Source organism: Ylistrum balloti, unplaced genomic scaffold (genome assembly GCF_031769215.1).
Source record: "Ylistrum balloti isolate Yb309-2 unplaced genomic scaffold, AGI_CSIRO_Ybal_v1 Utg371872, whole genome shotgun sequence".
Lineage (NCBI taxonomy): Eukaryota > Metazoa > Mollusca > Bivalvia > Pectinida > Pectinidae > Ylistrum > Ylistrum balloti.
The window spans coordinates 532,347-554,671 of NW_026782925.1; the positions used below are offsets into that span (position 1 = coordinate 532,347).

The window sequence follows — 22,325 nt, forward strand, 5'->3', positions numbered from 1 at the left end:
CAGACCACGGACGAAAGGACAACTTAGGTCTGACTGCTGAAGACGAAAATCGTAAGGCTGACAATTGAAGGCTGTAGAATGATCACTGAAGAATACTCACAAAAGAAGGACAACTTAGACGTTTAGGAATGACCCTTGCAGATTGACATATAAAGAGTGTCAACTGACGTGATTCAATAAGAATCTTCACTTGTCCTTCATTTCTCATAGAAAGACTGACTAGCTTACCTTCTTGATGTTAAATGAAACGTATTAATCTGTTTTTAAAATGGAAATGAGAAAGTAAAACTGTGGCATTGTTATTTTATGCTCGTCGAATAGTAGATAGGAAACAGATGTTAACATACAAGTGTACGATAGTTGAAATTCTCAAACCGTTTAATATTTCATGGTGCTGCTTTAGATATAACGGTCTGAATGCATTTGTGACATGAACGATTCTTAACTGTATGTAATGAGTTTTTGAAATTGTACATCTGTATATCTCTACCAATACACAGTTTGTGTATGTATGTCGACGTTAGTGCAATAATTGTACACAAGCCAAACATTGAAAGTTGTTTGTTATCCATGCTATGATATCTGCACTTTTGAAATTATAATGGCAGCACAAAAACTCATGACGTTTTACAACGATGTTGTGACATCATCAACACAGGCATAATCCTTTGTCAGTTCTCTGTCATGTTCACCTCCTATTCCTGTTATCTCCTCTTCTGTCTGGGGAAAGCAATCAGTTTAGATTATTAATACATGTATGTATTTCTAGATGATTGTTTTCTAGGAAACCTTTATTAAATATGCATATCAGATCTAAGCCTCATATTTAAGGGTTTGATTTTTAGCGGACATTTTACATTATTTTTTAACATCATCCACCTTAATATCTATACATTTTTGCCAGCGATATTTACTGGTCTCCATGCCACTTTTTAAAGAAATCCTTTTCATGACCTTTCAGGAAGTCCTCCATTGCATATATGACGTCATCATCTGACCGAAAGGGAGTACAGGAAATGGTCTTTTTTTCAGTTTTGGAGATCAGACGAATAAGGTGGATGCGCAATCAGTTCTAAGCTAAAATCGCTGATGACAGCCATGGCAATGACATTCTTGTGAACAGGGGATGGTAATGACAGACTTATGAACAAGAGCTTGCAATAACAGACTTCTGAACAGGAGCTGGAAATGACAGACTTCTGAACAGGAGCTGGAAATGACAGACTTGTGAACAGGGGCTGGTAATAACAGACTCGTGAACAGGGGCTGGCAATAACAGACTTATGAACAAGAGCTTGCAATAACAGACTCGTGAACAGATGCTGGAAATGACATACTTGTGAACAGGGGCTGGAAATGACAGACTCGTGAACAGGGGCTGGCAATGACAGACTCGTGAACAGGGGCATTGTTCTGGCGGAACAACACATCTTTACTCAGTTTTCTACGGTGCTGAGTTTAATGTTTTCTTCAACTGCCTAAGGAGTGATGTCATTAATTGTTCGTCCCTTTTGCATTTAATCTACCATTAGGATACCATCAATATTTTTAGTAAACCGAACTCATAGCCTTTCAAGCTGATGGAACAGTTTTTGCCTTCTTTGGCGGGGTTGAAACAGGGGACTTCCATTTTTAATACTGTTGTTTGGCCTCTGGGGTGAAATGACGGGCCCACGTTTCATCCATGGTAACAAACATCTGCAAAAAACTAGCAGGATCTGCCTCTAAAAGTTTCAGATTAGTACGCGACAAAGTCCGCCTGATGTGTTTCTGATCAAGTGTCAGAAGTATCGGTTCCCAACGAACTGAGAGTTTTCTTATTGCAAGATCGTCTGTAAGATAGGAATGTATTCTTTCCTGTGAAATTCCAACTGTACATGGTATACATATAAACCTATAACTCGCATGTAAGTCGTAACAATATCATGGCCTTTATTGATAGTTTCCGGGGCTGCCACAGTTATAGGCTTTCCAACACGGGCGTCATCCCCAATGCTCTGCCTACGATGTTTAAATTCTACCAACCACCTTTTCACTGTAGCATATTCCCTGGTGTTGCTACCATAACTGTATGGATATCCTTAGGTGATACCCCTTTCCTATGCAAATTATGAATCACTGCTCCTCCAGCGATTTTGTTCATTTTGAAAAGTCACTTGCCTTGTTTACTTTAGAGTGCTACCTCTTTCGATATAAACTGCCCAAATGACAACAGTGTTCGGGTTCACAGCCTTAAATAGTTAGGGAACAGTCGAGCTGAAAAAGGACATCCCTGCTAATCTTCTGCAATACAAGGCTCACAACTTATCAAACAGCTTTCGTATGTACAAACCTTAAGCCTAAGTCTTGTTCGTTAGATTCAGACGTGAAGATGATAATAATTGAAAGTTCCGTGAAATAAGTGGACGCAAAATACACGTATTTTACAGTAAATGACTTCCAATGAAAATAAAACACATAAATAATTAGACGTTTCATGTTATTTCCATTTAGAACTTGAGCTTCAAAGTAATCTTAAAGTTTCAGCAATTAATGCTCTCTCTTAGATTCTACATTGTTTTTGTATCTATCGACGGCGTTGATTTTAGATGTTAAATGTTCGAATCTTCGTCAAGGTGAAACCTTACTTTACTCAGACATGTTCATTATAAAACTTTAACAGCAGCCTAAATAAACTCAGCATTACGATTGTGCTCAAATTGGACATTCAATAAACGGAACACAATATCTGACGCCAAAACTGAACAGCTAAGTATACATTAGCAGAATAAGATCATTAATATAGGCGTTTCTTTTATACATGACGTCATCGATCATGAATAAGTCACTTTAAAAGCAAATATATATGATATTTGAAAACGAGGCTTAGTGTTTCTTTTTGCCTGAAAACATTATTAGTATATCACAAAAACAAAATACTACAACGAAATTGAACGAATAGTTATGAATCCTAAGCGATGTTTATTTATAGTAACGTTCCTATAATACCAATACTTACTTCAGAGCCTTTATTTTTAAAGCGATGAGGTATAACTGCTTGATAGATTCTTCTCCAGAAATGTAGTTGTAAATTGTCAGCCACTTCGTTTTCTTCTGCTGTACCTTTTGCATAACGGTATTTTTATTTACATTTAGCATCAAAGATGTTAAAAAATATAATTATAAAATTATAAGAATAATCATAAGGTTACACTGCAACTGACCCCAATGTATGATGGCGTCACAATGGAAGCCGCGCCATTTTTAGGCTGTTCCCATTACTTGGTTGTGTTGGTAAAAGAAAAATAAAAAACATTTCTGAATGTAATTATGATGCTCTTCTTGAAAATTTTTGACGAAACTTTTTTTTCATTAGATTTGCCAAAAGATCGCTTGCAAATATATTGACTATAATTACATTGATTAAATATGGTATTGTTTTCATATCATTTGATAGCAGAAGATGTCAGTTATGTATTAAATGCTATGTACAAAAATGTTCAAACACAGTCCTTGTTATTTAAATTGTCTTTTTCCAAGCCTAGCTTTTATCCAATCCCTATCTGTTGGTTTCGCCATGAATCATAATCCAAACTCAAATTCAATAAAACTATGGCAAAATGTGAACAAAAGAAAGATTTACAATGAGACTCCTAAAAATTACAAGATTAAGACCAGGGCCCGTATTCATGAAACCGTTCTCATGCTCAAGCATGAACTTTGTGCTCAAGCCTTATGTCTTGTTTAAGTTAAAAAGTAGTAAATAAGGCTGATGTTGCCAAAGATTAAAAACAAATTTTGAAAGGACTTCAAGTCAAAATTATCTTTGACATTTGCATTATCTTTTATAATTTAGGTGAATTATTAAAACATTTGCTTGAGCACAAAATCTATGCTTTAGCATGAAAATGGTTTCATGATGAATATGGGCCCAGGTGTTCTAAAAAAGAAACCGTCTTCTACTTCATTGACGACATTCGTCGTGTAAAGTTTGGTCCATACAAGTAGCATATGTAAAGCTCCCAAATGGAAAAAAGGGTAAACAGCGATGTAACCAACAGATAAGCTGACAAGCATCAAACATATCCAACATAATATCGCCTGTGATAAAAATGTAGTTCTTTCATCACGAAATTTAATTCTTCCTCTATCAGGCGCTATTTGTAGAAGAACTTTGGCCAGTTTTATCTGAGGAAATAACCTATGATAATCAATTCTGGATTTCGGATAACAAACAATAACAATTGGTTGTTCAGCAGGCGTCCAATAAAGAAAGATGATTAATAATATATATACCAAACGAAGGCAAACCTTATAAATGTACAAATAGTTGTTGAATGGCACCATTGTTCGATAATTGCGAACATAGGTAATTGAAATATTCGACAATAGTCTTACATTTCATCAATAATGTCACACAGGTGACACCATATCTTTTCACGTCCTAACGGAAAATCGAACCCCGTTCATCTTGTAGAACAATAAACATATTGTCCGCTTTGACACTCAATCACAACTACTGTATATATAAATACCTCGAAGCATTGTCCTTTTATTTATTTATCTTTTCATCTATTTTTTTTTTTTTTTTATTTAAATCTATCCATCATATTCTTTTTTATTTCTCATTTGACCTCTGGCATTAACGGGCTGAAATTGGCATAAAATTTGTGAAGAAACAATCAGTTTCCGCCTTTGAAAATTCCATATTTGTCATTCCAATCGTTAACGGATTTCCATATCAGTGCCAACATCTTGGTAAGATAAGAGATATTAATTTTTACGAGGGATGTTGTTATTGTGTATAGGTAAAATAGGTGTAAGACGTCAAACCAATTAATCAATTCAAAGACGTTTCATATTGTGGAACTCATATGTGAAGAAGTAATTTTTACTAAAATAAAGCATGTTTCCTTAAACATTATTACAAAAAAAGGATGAATGCGAGCACGTACCGGTCACCCAGCTGACCACTAGACCGATGACCACTACGGTAAGGATGCCTATGGCACTAAACCATAGATAGGACACTCCATACAATTTATCTAGACCAGTCCTGAAAAAAAACAACATATCAACATAATGGAAATTACTGAATTTACGGAATCTCTTATAATCGCGGTGTTTCTTATCCGTAAAAGAAACCTCCAAACAGACCCGTTTGTACGTGATACAGTCAAAGCCTGGATTTTTTCTTCAAATTATACGAATTACGCCAGTAAGGGCACAAAATATAGAGAAATGAACAGCGAATTGCTTAAAAAAATTACCATCTTTTTAAACAAAAATGATTAATTTATGATGAGAGAGCGAATAATACCATTTTAATTACTTTTACGTACAGTTCTGTAGATGAGGTGATAGTTCCGTTACTTGTAGCAAATTCTAGATCGATGGCCGATGATGTCGTTGACATGAAGGACAATGTTGTGTTGAGATATGGCGTTGACGTCATATTTTCATCAGAACAATTCATGGTGTTTGTTGGAAGTCTAAAATTCTGCGGTTGTCTCACATATTTTCCTATTCCAAGCCATATCGGAAAGATGAATCCAAGGATACCTCCGGCCAGTGCACCCTGTAAATTTTATAGAAATGCTTAGTCTTGTTGATTACAGGCAATAGTGAGGTATTCTAGATTTCCATAGTACGTATATAACATTTTTTTCGAATATAGGTGTATTTTATTATTAGTTTCTCTGTTTTATTCGGTTATATATACATACGTTATTGAAAGTATCCTTGTGATAGTGTAGAACTAATGCCATCTTTATAGTGCTACCGCACTGAAATGCAGAATACACCACCTGGTCTTATACTGACAACGGGGAAACTAGTCGTTAAACTACCACAATGTTCAGGCGGGAATAGTTACTATCATTACATAGATTCTGTTATGCCTTTGCCAGAGGAAAGAACACAAAACCTCACAGAGACAAACGATCAACACGAAAGGTTAAAAGTGAGGCAGGGTCAATGAATCTAGTTTTTGGAAAAAATATCCCGAATTAGTCACATTTTATCATCATTCATAGATATAAGCAGGAACAATTTTACGCCCTACCTGTAGTACGTGTCATGATTGCAAAAGATAAACGTAAAATTATCACTTACAATCCAGTTTGCTCGTGTAAAACATGCTCCAAGAATGAACACACCGACTAAAGGAGCGCCTATAGCACCGTTGAACGTCAGAGAGGCCTGCCAACGAATACATGCATTATATATCATTGTATTGTTGAAAAATGTTAAATATTTTATGAATTTTTCTCGTGTTTTTACTAGAATAAGATATCAATGCATTTTTTATATTGAATCCGAATCAATTTATGTACTGTCCTTTTCCTTTGATCAGTTTTCATATGTAACATTTGTCATCGAATAAGGAACAAGGCCCATGAAGATATTTAGGTTATATATCTCGTATAGTCGCGAAGCTTTACTTCATTGATTTGAAAGTATACCAGTAATAAATAACAACGTAGGATTGATGCAGGAATCTGAAATTTCCTAAGGTTTCAAATGACGAATAGAAATCTTTAAAAAAATTGTTACAGATAAAAATTAAAATCAAATCTAATTGGAATGAAGAACTTCTACCTGAAGTACTGTTCCTCCCATTTGTTCCACCACAAAAGCCATTCCAACGCCCAAACAACCGAACACCACAGCTGTTTGGTGGATTTCACAGTAAGGTAAAAAGAAAGACAGCTAAGATGTTACAGTAGGCACAAAAAATAGGAAATGTAAAAACACCGCTGATGACAGATATAGATATGCATTAGTTAAAGATATATAATCCCCACAAAGTTTGATACACATTAATACTGCAGACAGGACACAAAGCTTCAAATTAAAAATAAGTTATGTAAACAAAATACAACACTTAAATATCTGTTAGCAATTTTACCATAAACACGTTGCGTTCTATAAAGAGATACAGCTTAATTCATTATCTTGTTCTATTTGCTTCTAGAATGATGTTGTATTGAATGAAAAAATGACGTTTTACAATTAACGGGACGTTAGATTTCCTTCCTTTTATTGCCAGTATCGTACGAAGAAGAGGCTATATAAAAAATGAGTTCTCTCTATATCTATTCCACTGGCAATTAAATATAGGTTATAAATAATCGACACGGGAACATAATAAAAAATCAATAAAACCTATCAGGGAAAGGTTGTAGTTATTGCATTATACATTTGTTGGCTGGGTTCAAGGTCAACATATGTTATGTTAAACCTGAGGACTAAACTGTTGCCTGAGACCGACGTTTGGTCCGAGGGTTCAACATAACACATGTTGACCGAAAAACCACTCTGAAAATGTTTCGTTTATCCTTCTGCCATTGATTGCTAATAAAACGAATAATCATAGATATATATGAATGAGAAGACACCATTTCTTAATGAAGGACACTGTCAAGTAAAGACGGGGAAGTACCGAAAGTAATGAGCTGTGACGTAAGCAGTTAACATGAAGATGATGACCTGTAACCATTGTTGGAATTCCAGTCTTTATTCACTATAGAAAAGTATATATTCTTCTTTAATAACGCAGAAATAGAATCCTAAATCAGTTTAACAGTAGGCGAAAAGGCAAGCGGGTTTAATGACATTATACCGAGGTTTGTGAAAGCAAACATTGTTTGATATATGATGCTTATAAATGAACAGAAATGGGATATTCAACTACTTGTTAGGAGGCTAAGACTGACATTATATCGAGAGTTTGCGAAGGAAAGCACTGTTACCTAGAGCTTTTGTAATTTTTGTAGCCATTGCTTCATCAACCTTGTCTAGTTTAAGTTTCAGGAAGTCTTCCCATGTGACTGCCGCCAAGGAATTCAACATGGAAGACACTGAACTGAAAATAATATAAAGAAACATTTCAACTGAAAAGTACTTATTACTGGGAAACTCTGAAATAAGTTCTTATATATTTATATATTATGTATTTATCATTAAAATATGATAAGTTAGAGCGTCAATATCAAGAAAAACTGACATTAAAGAAAGTCGAATTTTATATATAAAAGTTTTATCCTGTAATTAGTCTAATAGTGTGATCAATAGATTTATTTTCCATGCAAAGGACAACAAAATTCCTTTAAAAACCCTTGGGGTAAGCCTTCAAACTGCAAAAATTATATGAAATGTTAAGAACATACCAATAACGTAATTTCGTTTATCGTGATTTACGTCCTATCAGCAATCAGTGCCATTCAATGACATTTTAGATTTGAGGTAGCGGGAAACATTTAATTCACTCAGTAATGGAGGAAAGCCGATTTCACTTTGTTCAAAATTATTTCCAACATAAGACCCAATGTCTCTTATTTGTAAGAATTTTAAAAATGATAAGATGTATGTAAAATGTACTTTACCTCAGTGCACCACTAAAAATACAGGCTACAAACAGTCCAGGTAAGCCAGGTAGATCAGAAAATATTTCCATCACGAAATATGGCAGCAACTGAAACAAAGCGCTTCGTTATCATAAGTAGATAGGGTTATAAATTTCCTTCCGTAGAAATCTACTGAAAACATACAATTAAGAGATATACACGGACTATGTCCTTTTCGATGGCTGATATATGTTTCCTCCTTCGCTATCAATCCTTTATTTGATTAAACTAATCTTTTCGAACATCCCTGAACCAAGATGAGCTCCTAAAAGGAGAGGTTTTTTGTTTTCTATTTGTGTTTCGGAGAGAAGATTCAATGCATGATGAATGAGTGTAAGGCTGAGTCAAACGACCTGTTGTCATAGAAACAGTATTTCATTTATTTCCATTACAATACTAAAAAGAAATCATAGGTCAACATTAACATATGATTAAACAGAGTTAGACAGATTTTACATATATAAAGATATATTTTACCTGATTAAACAGGGTTGGACAGATTTTACACATATAAAAGTAACATTTACTTGATTAAACAGGGTTGGAATATTTTACACATACAAAGATAAATCTTACCTGGTTTGCGTTTTCAATGTCATTGTTTTTCAGTGGGTCACAGGTAGCATAATTTGCATATAAAACCACGCCCACTAACGAACACAGAGTAATAAGAATGAGCATGCCTGGTAGGTTACATAGTAAGGCACTGAAATATAATGAATAGTGTCATCAAATACATTTATATACTTTTCCGTATGGCTTATAAATTATCCATACAGAACTAAGGTAGGAATTCGTAGGCCCTTATGGCCCATAGCTCTTTATAATTCCTGCAATATTTAGTGATAGGTTTGATGATAGTATTGCTTGAACCATACCAACAGTGAAATGAAATAAATGTACAGGATCCTTGTGTGTTATATCTCTTTATAATGCCTGCGAGACTACAGTGATAGGTGTGAGTATAGTATGGCTTATGAACAAACAAATCCTGAAATTATATAAATGTTCATAGTCCTTATGTGTTATATATCGTTATAAAACATTGAGTATACAGTGATAGGTGTGGTAACCGAATGTTTTATGGCTTATAAATACACTAACACCAAGTGTTCAGGGTCCTTATGTGCATTACCTCTCTTCATTTTATATGTACGTGCACAGCCAGTAGCGTGTGTATGGCCATATGACACGTAATGTATATGTATATAAAGGTTACCTGAGTACTGAAATAAATATATAATCTGCAAAATGTCAGTGTAGTGCTATAAGCGGAGGTTATCATGTTCTCTAAGTAACTATCAGAAATAAGCACAAGAAAACCCATAACAATAAAGACTTACTCGTTGTGAATCAACCATATGTTTGAGTTTGGTTGTTGAAGAAATAAAATCATTTATCAACAATGCAGAAACGCTCGAACAAATAAACTTTATAGTATCACACGATAGATTCTTTTAATTTTTGGCAATATTTTATTATTATCAAATCAGTAATCGTTAGTTTGCTGGGCTTTTTGGCTCGTCAACAGCCAAAGTCATTTTAAAGATGGTCACCTTGTAGCAGCTGGTTGTCACCTCCCTGAATAACACACAGGAGACCCTCACATCCAATCCAAAGCAATTAAAAAAGTTGATTCCAAAAGACAAATCCAAGACATCACAACATATTTAACACGTGTAGTATTGATAAAGTGTTCAATTTCTATCACATATTTTTTTGTAGTATTTTTCATTACTTTATTTGCGAGAAAACCAAGGTACCTACAATTTGGCGTCCTTCAGGGATTTGGCGGAGGAAAATCTCTGTACCATCTGCTGGTCGACAGTGTAGGGTGGAAGCCATACGAAATAAATTCCAACAACTAGAGACCAGAAGGTATGACGCACTTGGGGATTTGTGTCGAAACTGATTAAAAATACAACGTAAATGAAATTTATATTTACACAAGTTTTACATTATTACAACAGTAGAAGCGAATAAAGTTCAGTTTTCCCCAAACCGCTGATATTATCCCGAGTGTTTTTTATCTCATAGATAAGGCGTCGTCTCTGACAACAGACCCCACACACGCCATCCTTTACCTGTATCAAGTTAATTGTCGTTATTTACCCTACACGACAACGTCGCGGGCCGTTAGGGAACGTATATCGCCTCTCGAAGTTTTTATCCACTACAAGCCATCATAAGCACAAGGTAATAACAATCGAAAAACATGTATAAATCTGTTAATATTTCACCCTCATCCACAACGTATCTGATTCTGACCCGAACCCCTAACCTAGCCTTCTTGCCTCCTCCCTCCCTCTCCCCCGCCTCTAGCATCATGCCACATAACACCAGTGTAACATATTGGTTTCTCCAAAAACCTACATACTAAATCCATGTTAAAGAAATAACGGTCTCTGAAAGCACCAAACCTACTTAAAGAACTCAATTCGATCACCATCGTACGCAATTTTCCACATTTCACTCAGTCCTCCAATTTGAATAGACCCCTGAAAAGAAACCAAGCAACACTAGAATATGTTAGTCTGTAACAGAATTATATTCACATCCAATCTGTACAATGAGGTTGCAAAGCGTTTAATTAATCAAATAAATTTTTATCTCATTTCACAACAGTATTACAACCAAGGACAGTTTCTATAAACGTTGTTGGCAATCATCGACTCTTTATGTTATAAATTAGCGACCGCACTTTTGTGTAATGCAAACCTTATCCATGATTATGATAAAGTTGTGCGGAAATTCTAATGGCATGCGAGGGATGGTACACAATGCTTAACATCAAGGCTTGTAAAACGAATTTGTCTTCAAAATGCAATTCGACATTTCGCATTCCGATAAGTGTAATTATGAAGATACATAAATGCGAGATGAAAGTGTTGGCCAGAAACTAATTAATTGTATTTTGTTTATATAATAACAATCAACTTCACTGTGCCAGATGAAACAACTTATCTTTCATTTCTCTTTAAAAAACTTGAAATCTGACGAAGTGCAGTTTGAATCATTTTTCAAGTGAACTTTTGTCCTTTCACTGTAAACATATATAATTGAAAATTGACCGATCAAACTAACCCTTTCTATGACATTTAAGAACTGTTTAAAATGTTTTCGATAGTGATTTTGGCCTTTATATCTCGTAGTAATGTGACAACCGTCTTGTGTCACCAAATAAAGCTACATTTCATACGTAGAACAAATATTGGAAGAGTTATTAAACTATTTTGATGGCGTTCACGTTATTACCGTCTTCTTAGTTTCGTTAACAACGCCGGATATGTTCTAGTCGCATTTTTGCACAAAGTGCCGAATTTTGCCATCCGAAACATAGCAACGATTTTCTGATAGACTCTTTGACCTATGACCATTGGAACCAAAATCTCAACGGGACTCCATCAAGTCCTTAATGTAACGTGGTATATAGTGAGAAATGGTAAAACATTCAGATTGGGTCTAATTTGAGTCAGAATCGAAAGTTTAGTATGATTTCCATATCTTTAGTAATTGCGAATAAAAAAAATTTATGAGAAATTAATTTTTGCTCACCTGTATGAAAACAGCAATCATACCAACAAGCATGACTAAGGTTTGGAAAACGTCAGTCCATATTACAGCTCTCATTCCTCCCTAAAGAAGGTATAAGCTAGGAAAGAAGTCTTGACGATGAATGCAGCTTCGTTTTAGGAAAACAGAGAGTGATTGCACCGTTCACAAAACGAGAAGATAAACATGACATTGCTTGTATGGACGGTGAGACGTTATATGTCCATTAAGTCTGTCTGGAAAACGGAATACCTGTTCCCTAAAGAACGTGGTAAGAGGGCCAATCTATTGTCTAAACACAGGATGGACATACGAGGGCTGAATGATAAGCTGTGATCCTTTTATTTAAAGCTATGACTTTTGGCGAACATATTGCAATATTTTTTCAACATATTCCTGGAGCGAGATCAGGCGGATGCTTAATCAATTCAAATTCACAATCGTGAGTGGCAACATTGGATCTACCTCAAAAAGCTCAGATTAGCATGCGACAAAGTCTGCCTGATGTGCTTCGGATCAACTGTCAGAAATATTGGTACCCATTGGGTTGACAGCTTTCTCATTGCAAGGTCGTCAGTAGGAATGGCATGTACTTTTTCAAATGAAATCCCAACTGTGCTGGTTATATATATATATCTGTTAAGCCTCTCTCAGCAATAACGATATCATTGGCTTTATTAACTATTTCTGGAGTTCCAACAGGTCTTCCAGGACGGGTGTCCTCAAGGCTCTGTCTGCAACGCTTAAATTCCGCCATCCCACTATTTTACTGTCGTATATGAAGGGGCATCATTTCCTAGTGTTGCTGCCGTATCAGTATGGATATCCTTAAGTGCTTAGGTGCGGTTTGTCCATTTTGCAAAAGTCACTTGCCTTGTTTACTTTAGAGTACTACCTCCTTGACGTAAACTGGCCAAATGACATCAGACTTTGGGTACACAGCCTTAAGTAGTCAGGGAATAGTAGAGCTGGAAAAGGTTATACCTGCTTAATTTCTCCAATTCAAAGCTCACAACTTATCAATTAGCCCTCGTATCTTTGTTTGTATGTCTGGTTTTCTTTCACATTATGTGTATGAACATATGCTTGGGAGACGTTTACTTACCAGTGTCGTGTAAAATGTGCACACCCCTCCAACCATTAATATGATGGCCCAGACGGGAAAGTTGGTCACTGAGATAAGATATTGCAGTCAGAAAAGTAGCCTTAGTCTTAATTGAATTATAGAATCCTAGATTAAAAGGAATGACGTCATCGGGTTGTCAAGCTATTGTAAAATTGAGGACATGTTATTCGCTATGGCACTTTTTTCCAAATTTGTGATTAAAATTGACTATCTTTGCTGAGTATACCAAATATCGATTATTTTCCACCGTGTCACATTACAGTTAATTAGCTTATTATAATACTAATTTAACCATGAACAATGTTTTCTAATAAGCAATGCAATCATCTCTTATGAACAATTTCATGAATTATGTTATCAACAAGATATTATCGTAAGCAATCATGCCTTATTTTTTAAAATATATTATAATGACATTCTCATATAGGCAATAATCAATAACTAATACCATTAGTCTTATGTAATGAGCCTTTCCATTTTTTTTAATTATGCAATGTAAAACCTATCAGACACGTCACAAATAATGTAATGGTTTATATATACCTGCACTAAGAGCTGTGGATGGCCCATACAGAACTATGCCCATCCCCAGAGTCTGCGTAAACAACAAACACAATGTCATTGAACTTATTGTACGAAAGAAACATGAAAGATTGAAATCATGGCACTATTGATTAATTTAATATTACGGACATTGCATGGTAAAACATATCTAGATGAACAGATAAATAAATAAATTCATCCAATACATACGTTCGTGGGGTTTGTTATGTTAGCGAAAATAAGGAAAGAACAAGGTTTCATTTACCTTAGACTGAAAAGGACTTCGTTATCCAGGCAGAAACATTTTTTATTGGATTCAGAGTACTTGTGTTTGATGTTCCTTGTTAATCGATACGCTTTGGACTTTTCACGTTGTAATCAAACAGAATCTACTGAATCGCGTGCAACATCTATACTAATGGATTTCTCAGTAAAATATTTTTTATAGAATAAAGGAGTATTACAAATTTAGAGTTAGAGCTGCATCATACATCCGTTCCGTCCTGCTAGGATGAACGAAAAGTCAAAATCTAGACGGTGAAGTGTACTAGGTCCAATAAAGATGTCAAATTATCGTTTATGTAGAGAAAAAAATCTATGAGACAACGATGATCATAACTCCTAGGGAAAATAGGTTTGTGTGTCGTTCAATCATCGGAAGATTATACAAAGACACTTGAATAGGGACTTTTATTACCTCCATAATGAGTATGTCTTTGAGCACACGTAAATGATGCGGCATCATACAGGGGTTTTTCCGTCCTTTTAGGACTCGATTGTCAGGCTAAGGGCCAAAAGTATGAAAATCCAAAAGAAGAATACAAAAATTTCAATATCGACCTGAATGTACGGTTTTAGGTCAGGTGTTCCATCACCGAAGGAGAAAATCATTTAACACCAACGGTATATCTGATACACTATAGATACAGTACTGAAAATACAGAACTGCGCAATACTGATGTGTCGTCCTTCTGGTACTCGCAGTGATACTAAGGACATAAATTGAGACGGATGAGGAATATCAAAATTGACCGAAAGAAAAATTTAAAAACCAGATTTGAAGTGCAGTCATATGATTTTCTGTTTCAGGAAAACATTACGTTCGTATAATCTGAACTATACCACTATTCGAATACATGAAAAAATCGAATGTGGGTTATGGAAGACATTGGGGACGTACGTTCACCATTGATGTTTACAATGCCCAATCTCGGAGAGAGCCTAAACAGCACACAAGTAAAGGGTATCTTAAACGTAGAAAGAGATGGTCTTTTTCGCATCAATAAAGCCGTTCGCGATCAAAACATTTTCTATCAACAAACGATCAATACACAAGTACAGTCAGGCCATGACAATGTCAATATAACGTTATGCTTCACTGACTGAAGTCAGTGATTAGAAAAACAAATCGATTTTTCTTAATAAACATATACCGAACGAAATGTGATCAACACTACAGGGAATATATACTGTAAAATATCAAAGGTATGTATTCTGTATGAAAACAAAATTTTGCTCTATTTCATACTTACAGCTCGCACTAGAAACAATGTCGCCCCGAAGAGTCGAACAGACTTTGAGTTGAATCGTAATTCCAGATACTGGAAAGAAACAAAATATATTAAATTGTATGTACCACTATAAAATACATATTTGTTTACTTCTTCATGCATCCACCCAGTTTATTGATTTCATATTTTGAAATATGACTAATCATTTCGTTCCAGGTATCGCTGTTATATGTAATGGGTTGTATCTTCAATGACAACCTTATGCATTTGATATTTTTTTTCATGTTGCCTGTTTGTTTGCTTTTTCGGGATTTTTTGTTTTTGTTTTTGTTTTTTGTTTTTTGTTTGTTTTTTTTTTTTTTTTGTTATTGTGGTAGATGCCCACGGATGATTGGAAAATTCAAGAATATAGATTGAAATGTAATGATCTTGAAAGCACGTGATTAAAAAACAAAAAATATGAACAGGATGTGCCCTACGAGAAGAACGCGGAATTATGGGGATTCATGTGACCTACTAGTTGCTGACCAGTATTTCAATGGCTCACGATGTCACGTGGTCATTAAATCAACAGGAACCGTGATAACAACATCACAACGTATTATACTGGCTAAGGCGTGGAAAGTTAAGCAATAAAGCGTGAAGAATGATTTCAATACCAGACTATCTAGGTGTATAATTCAAGAACTTCTAGAAACTGTTTTTTTGGAGTTTCGATTTGTTTGTATGTATGAGATATGAGTTGGTAGACATGGCTGGTAGACTGTTTAATTCCCTGGAATTGTCATAACCTGCATGCCATGTTTCAATTCACTCATATAGTGGCACGGTTCAGATGAACTTGACATTATTCTAAAATTATCTTATATTTGCAAATAACGAAACTTATTTAATCATGAGACTGCTGATATTTCTTTCGATCACTTTGTCAGTCGCCTCCCAGACTTTAAAAATTGACCCTTAACATTACTGACGAGTACTAGAAACGTGAAACAGCTGTATGATGCAGTTTTATCATTATTTAGTTGTTCTACTCTAGCTCTAAATTTGTATTAAAGGTGCCATGTCTTTTGTGAGGAAAGGATATATATTTCACCGCAGTCAATTGCTTGAATTTTTTTTTCATTGTCTTATATTTGATGTGCTTATCGTTGATTTATGATTTAATTATATTCATAGTATTTTTAGTATTAGTTAAACAGGAAAGAAAGGATACACGTTTAAGTTTACTTGAACGTTAGGAACAATAATTCGTTTTATAGTAAAGCACATATAGATGATATTGATGGTTTCCAGTTAAATATCATACATATTTCCTTGGTTTAACATGTTATCTATATAATGCTTACACGAGGGACATCTTTTGATATATTTCGTTACATGGATGAAATATGTATATTTAACGGTAAACAATTATATTTTCTGTTTATTTCATGTTAAAAAAGGAACACTATAATATCTTTAAAACGCACGTTGAATAGTTATGAGGTTACGTTAGAGAACAAAACTGTGCCATGGTGTGTATAATGTACAAATTGCTGCCAAACAATAACATAGGAATTTAAGGGAGACTCGAAGAATACACAGCAAAAGATTGACAAAATGCAACTTTCCCTTTCATTAGATACAAACAGAATATTCTGCAGATTTTAACTCTGAAAATAGAAAGAACCGCTCTGATCGGTAAAAATTCGAAAATTATCTCATCACCAGAAAAAGACACGATCACTTACATCACCGCTAGTGTATCATTGCTATGTTTTAATCTTTGACCACATTGAAACTTTCTTATGTCGAAACAACTTGTTTTCATAGCATAATGTAAAGTATTACGCACGCGGAAATACGTATGAATATTCACTAAACAATACGATAATCTTGATGCGAAAGAACTATTCAGAATATCGACTGAAATGATCATTACTGCGGATCCGGCATTGATTTAGCATATCTCTATGGCTTTCCCTTTCCATAGCTACCCACTGGAAATGGTAATTGATTATGTCGCCAGCCCCATGATTCAAAGAGCTTATCATGTCAAACATACACAGAACTGCAACATTTACCATTGTCATCCATTCACTTACAAGCCATCCACTCTTTTGCACTAGACAGATATGTATTGGTTGTTAAACTTCCTGTGTACAAGCAATTCTAAACATGTTTCAACTTTCATCGGAAAACTGATCCTCTTAATTCAAAACTGTTCGATGAGCATAGAATAAAAGCCATTATTTTAGATATGGTTTAACCTCCGAAAGTTGTTGTTGAACCAAAGTATGCACTTTTAGAATCAAGCGACATTGATTTTTATTGGAATAATGCGTGCTCTGCAGCGGCTGAGGTATGTGTAAACAACAATTAAGATGCCAAACGTTAAAAAGATTGATTTTTCGTAAGATACAAGTAAACAAACTTTCATTTCAAAACAATTTGACACATTGATTCTCGTTTCCATATAAAACCTGTAGAAATATTGACTGCCACTCGAGTCTCAGTTTCTGAAAAAAAAAATCTGAAAAAAGACTATATTCCTGGTTTGATTGTATAAAACACTTTGTGATAATTGTTGTGTGCACGTCAAAAATATGTGCATGCCTTTATTCTTTTTTCCTGATATTGCATGGATGACAATGGGGTGGAGTCTGACTAGGATCTATCCGAGTTCCTTTTATTTCATCTTTACTCTTTGTTAAAGTACCTTTGAATTACATTGTCATTCCTTCTAAATATCCTGTTCACTTCTTGTTCCTGATACTGAAAATCCTATCCTTTAAACATGTATGTAAGGCATAAATGTCCCTGCGCAAAGGGCTTGATCTGTCTAATGTCTATAGTATAATTATACATGGTATTTTTGAACAAACTCCATCAAGGAATTAATTGTTTGAATTGAATCAGTTGAAGAATTTCCTACAGATCCGCTCGGGGCGGATATGGGCAACGCTATATCTCTTCTCCTATTTTATTTTTGGGCATAAAAATGAGTTTAGAACAGATAATCATTGAAGGTTAATATGTTTTTCCTGATAAAGGTTTTAAAGCTCAAATGTGCCTATTATCATAGTTAATAAATTGTAATGTCCAGGATTCATATAACGAGCAATCACCGACAAGATGAGCAAAATTGAAAACATTTCCGAATCGATTTGTAATTGGATGATTTCATCTTCTAAGCAATGTTTCTGTTGATAAATGAAAATATTGAGAGAGTAAACATTTAAACAAAATATTAAAGGAACCACCAAAATATTAAAATATGAACAGAACACATGTCAGATAATGTGTTCCGAAAGGAAAGGTCTTTTCGTTTCAATAATGACAAACCAAGTAATTAAAAACTGAGGTAAAAAATAAAACCAAATTATGTTCCAATATAAATAAAATCTTAATTTCAAATAAATAAATTTAAACTTTGTGATAATTCTGATGTGCACGTTAAAATGTGTGCATGAATTAATTTTTTCCTTATATTCTATATATGACAATGGATGGAGTCTTGCCAGGAACCGCAGTACGGTTGATATAAATTTAGAAATAACGTATAGATAAGTTTGATATATGGTTTATTTATTTTCCAACTACATAAGAGTACAACGAAATACGTTTCCTAATCAGGCCTTTATTCTATAGGTTGGACATATGTAGATCTATCGGATACAGGCTAAATAGGTATTTACATTCAAATTAAAAGTGTTTAGTTAACAAACTGCCACACAGCCTTAGTGCACAGATAATCATTATATATACATTATGCATGTAAACATTAAATGGGCGTCTCTTTTTGTCTCGAAAATGGATCATCTAAAATATCATATCGGCAGAAAGGAAATTTCATTTTCATCATTTCTGTATTACACTCCTTTATTAGATTTTGTAAACAGAAATGTATGCTTTCGGGTAGATCTAAAGAATTGATTTTGCTACACAGAAAACCGAGCCGGTATGGATCCGAACCTGTCACGTATATACTCGTATACAGGTAAGATTTGTTGCCCGAGGCACACACCTTTCTGAGGTGTAAAACTATACGATAGAAAGCTAATTGATGCTGGGTCCAGTCGAATTAAGATTACTTCTATAATCACAGATCAATTTAGATACGTCTATGATCACTACTTAGTCATAACTACAAAATATTTTTCCGTTTAATTTTCAATTCGTAATATTAACCATCATATTTACCAAACAGCACAAAATATGCAATGCTATCAAACAGTTATGCACAAGATACTGTATAGTGCTTATGTTTGGACGATGTGCGAACGATGTATGCATGAAGTATTTGGTGTGCAGTGCGTTACCACAACTGTAATCCGTCAGCAAATTAAAAATATTCACCACTGTGTGATGAAGACAGAAATATTCCATCCTTCGTGATACGATTTCTAAAAGCATTGTGTTAATCTTACTGGTTAGACTTACCACAGATTTCGATATTTTTTATATACCACGTACTACCACAAAATATGATAGTCATACTAAGATTACGATCAGGTAGTCTTTTTAATAAAAAAATAAGCCTTAACGAGACTTTACAAAGTGAATTTGGTTTTGAATGTTTTCTTTACATTTCGATCAAATCAACAGTGATATATATCTGGATGGTTTTATAAGTAAATATCTACCAATAAACAAAACAGACCGAAATTTTAAAACGTGATAATGATAATAAAATGAATACTGACATTGCATGCGATTCAAACAAGTAGCAGTTAAAGCAGTTAAGATAAACGAATTATTTATGTTATGTTCTATGTAAAATTTATACCAATCAATAACCTTACCAGATACCAAGAAAGTCAAACCAAGTTGCAAACATCCATTCAAATGCATTTATCAGCGAAATATTTGCATTTGCAAAATATTCTATTGATAGGGTTTAGGTTCAGAACGTAATCAGTAAACAGCAATTGTATGTTATCCACGCGTTTAAATATATTGTATAATATGCTGTTTAATTACAAGCGACAACCGATGTTTGCCTTCAATGTTTGTATTTACGATAACACCTTGAGTTTGTTTCTGACGCTTGTTAAATTTTCTATTCCACAACCATCTGCGGTCCTTTCTGGATCAAATAACAATTCTTGATATCTTGGCGTTATCATGGGTGAACTAGGCACAGAACATGAACGACGGTTGCTTACCCTAGGTGTAAATATGAAATTTTATCTTTATTTCGTTAAAGTAATGACCCTTGATCATTACTTGATCTCAATGTTTCTAGCAGATGTAGTACCATAAATGTGTATCCAATATTCTCAGACTTTATCAGGGAAAGACAAATAAAGTCTCTTTCTCGAACGTGCCAGCAAACAAAACTTTCCAGCTTACAAAGTGCTACCCAAACTATTGAGGCAATGTCGCGCCAAGTTCGACTCATTCCCTCAAAATGCAGAAGCAGAAAAAGCAATTGCAAAACTCTGTTATGAATGGATCAAGAAACACACATTAACAACACATTGTTACGTGGCAAACCACAAATCCGTTATACCTATAAGTGGCCTGCAGACTACTTTGCCGTACTAGAAAAAGAGAGCACATTAAATATGTGTTATGTTTTTTGCATTAGTAACATGTACAATACAAGACAAACCGCAAAAAACACAAGGTACTGAAAAGAAACAGTTCCTAAATATGAACAAGAACTTGTCATCCTCTCTCAGCCATCACAGACACTGTGATCGGAGACAGATTCCTTCTTGTGTGTTCCAAACGCTGTGCGTTTACTCATGATAACCAATGATTCAGAAAGGTAGAAAATCTGCACTTTTTTTATTGAATAGAAACTGCGAACCGCTATATTCAACGTAGGATACAGATGCAATATCTCTGCAATATATTCTGTCAAACACAAAGCACGTGTTGTCTTCGTGTTAGAGTAATTATAAGGACACATCAGCGATGCTAATGGCGTAACTTTTAAAGCCTAGGAGTCGACTGGGTGGTGGTGGGAGGGGGAATCATAGGCGATCGAAAGAAAAGTCAAACTCTAGACAGAAAGGTGCACTAGTTCCATGATTCAATTAATGTTGTAATTTCTATATATAGATCACTTTAGAACAATGTCAAGGATATGTGTATTTTAAGCGTGCCACTACTCGAACGAATTTAGACATGACATGCAGGTTACGGCAAACCTCGGAGGTTCCTTATACTTCATCGAACATTATTGACAAGATCGAGAGCTTCGGCGGGGCTATTTGTTATACTAAACAGCTACGACAAAGTCATTTTATCGACTGTTACTTAAAAGTAGTCGATAAGTTTCTAATATTTGTAAGACACTGTAGTGAAATTCTAGAAACTTTTCAATACGATCTCAGCAATATGGGCGATAGTCTTCGAACATTCAAACAGACGACTTGGATTGGAGTTTGATGGTGTGTTGTTCGGCAAGTTAACCTTGTACATCGTCTCCATTGGGTCAAATTATTTAATTTAGTCGCGATGTATTTGGAACAGCTGTTGTATAGTTGCTCCAGTAATTTACATAAAAATCGGATGATCATATCAATACTTATTTAATCATTATTATATCTTAAGGTCCGTGATTCGTTTCTTTTTGGAATCAATCTATATGTATATATAATTCTAAAAGTTTACTTTAACTTTACCTCAAAGACGCTGACAATTTTAAGATTGAAGAACATGGGTCCAAACAGGAGTGCTCCAGTAAGAGGGGCCAACATAGCCCCAAACACAGACATCCAGTACTGGGTCCCGTATTGGTAAATCTCAGCGGGGGTTCCTAAAAGTGTGGACGCTGAGAAAAAGCTAGCCAACACAGAAAGTGCCACCGGCAAAGATCTCATCTGACGATTTGCCATTAGGAACTCGCGGTTGGTTGATTGCCTTCCTCCGGAAAAAGCATGGAAAACTCCAATTCCTGCTGAAATTATCAACATTGCAGCAAAAATAATGTAGTCAGCTGGATGGAAGGTTCGGTTGGCCATAACTTCTCAAAAATGCAAGTGTGAATTATAGATCCTGATCATTTAGCTATATATCCAAACAGATTTTTTTTATGATTTTGAAGACACATTCTAATAAAATGAGTTGGGGTCGGTGTACATCATCCTTAACTGTAATAACTGTAACAATTCGAGAAAACGTGAAGCGGTAAATTAGAGTGCCACTATAGCTAGTAAATACAGTTTGTATTTGTATTTGTACATGTAGGTGAGTTTGGCGAATGATTCC

General features: G+C 34.8%; 1 protein-coding gene across 1 annotated transcript; it reads right to left on the reverse strand.

Moving 5' to 3' along the window:
* Window positions 1-627: 627 nt before the first annotated feature.
* LOC132563803 (sodium-coupled monocarboxylate transporter 1-like) lies at window positions 628-22,078 on the reverse strand. Its single transcript, XM_060228554.1, has 16 exons — window positions 21,740-22,078; window positions 15,141-15,209; window positions 13,609-13,660; window positions 13,045-13,112; window positions 11,943-12,023; window positions 10,812-10,885; window positions 10,155-10,295; window positions 8,964-9,093; window positions 8,367-8,455; window positions 7,734-7,846; window positions 6,580-6,650; window positions 6,094-6,180; window positions 5,322-5,557; window positions 4,935-5,035; window positions 2,999-3,102; window positions 628-720 (listed from the first exon to the last, which is right to left on the reverse strand). Exons 1-16 carry the CDS (start codon window positions 22,076-22,078, stop codon window positions 628-630), a joined length of 1,848 nt encoding a protein of 615 aa, XP_060084537.1.
* Window positions 22,079-22,325: the final 247 nt, after the last annotated feature.

Excerpts from the sequence above, each read along its gene's own strand:
- LOC132563803 (XM_060228554.1), bottom strand. The coding sequence starts at position 22,078 with ATGGCCAACCGAACCTTCCATCCAGCTGACTACATTATTTTTGCTGCA. Across the intron at positions 8,456-8,963 it reads ACATTGAAAACGCAAACCAG|TTGCTGCCATATTTCGTGAT; the intron begins GTAAGATTTATC and ends GCTTTGTTTCAG. Across the intron at positions 7,847-8,366 it reads ATTTTTAGTGGTGCACTGAG|TTCAGTGTCTTCCATGTTGA; the intron begins GTAAAGTACATT and ends TATTATTTTCAG.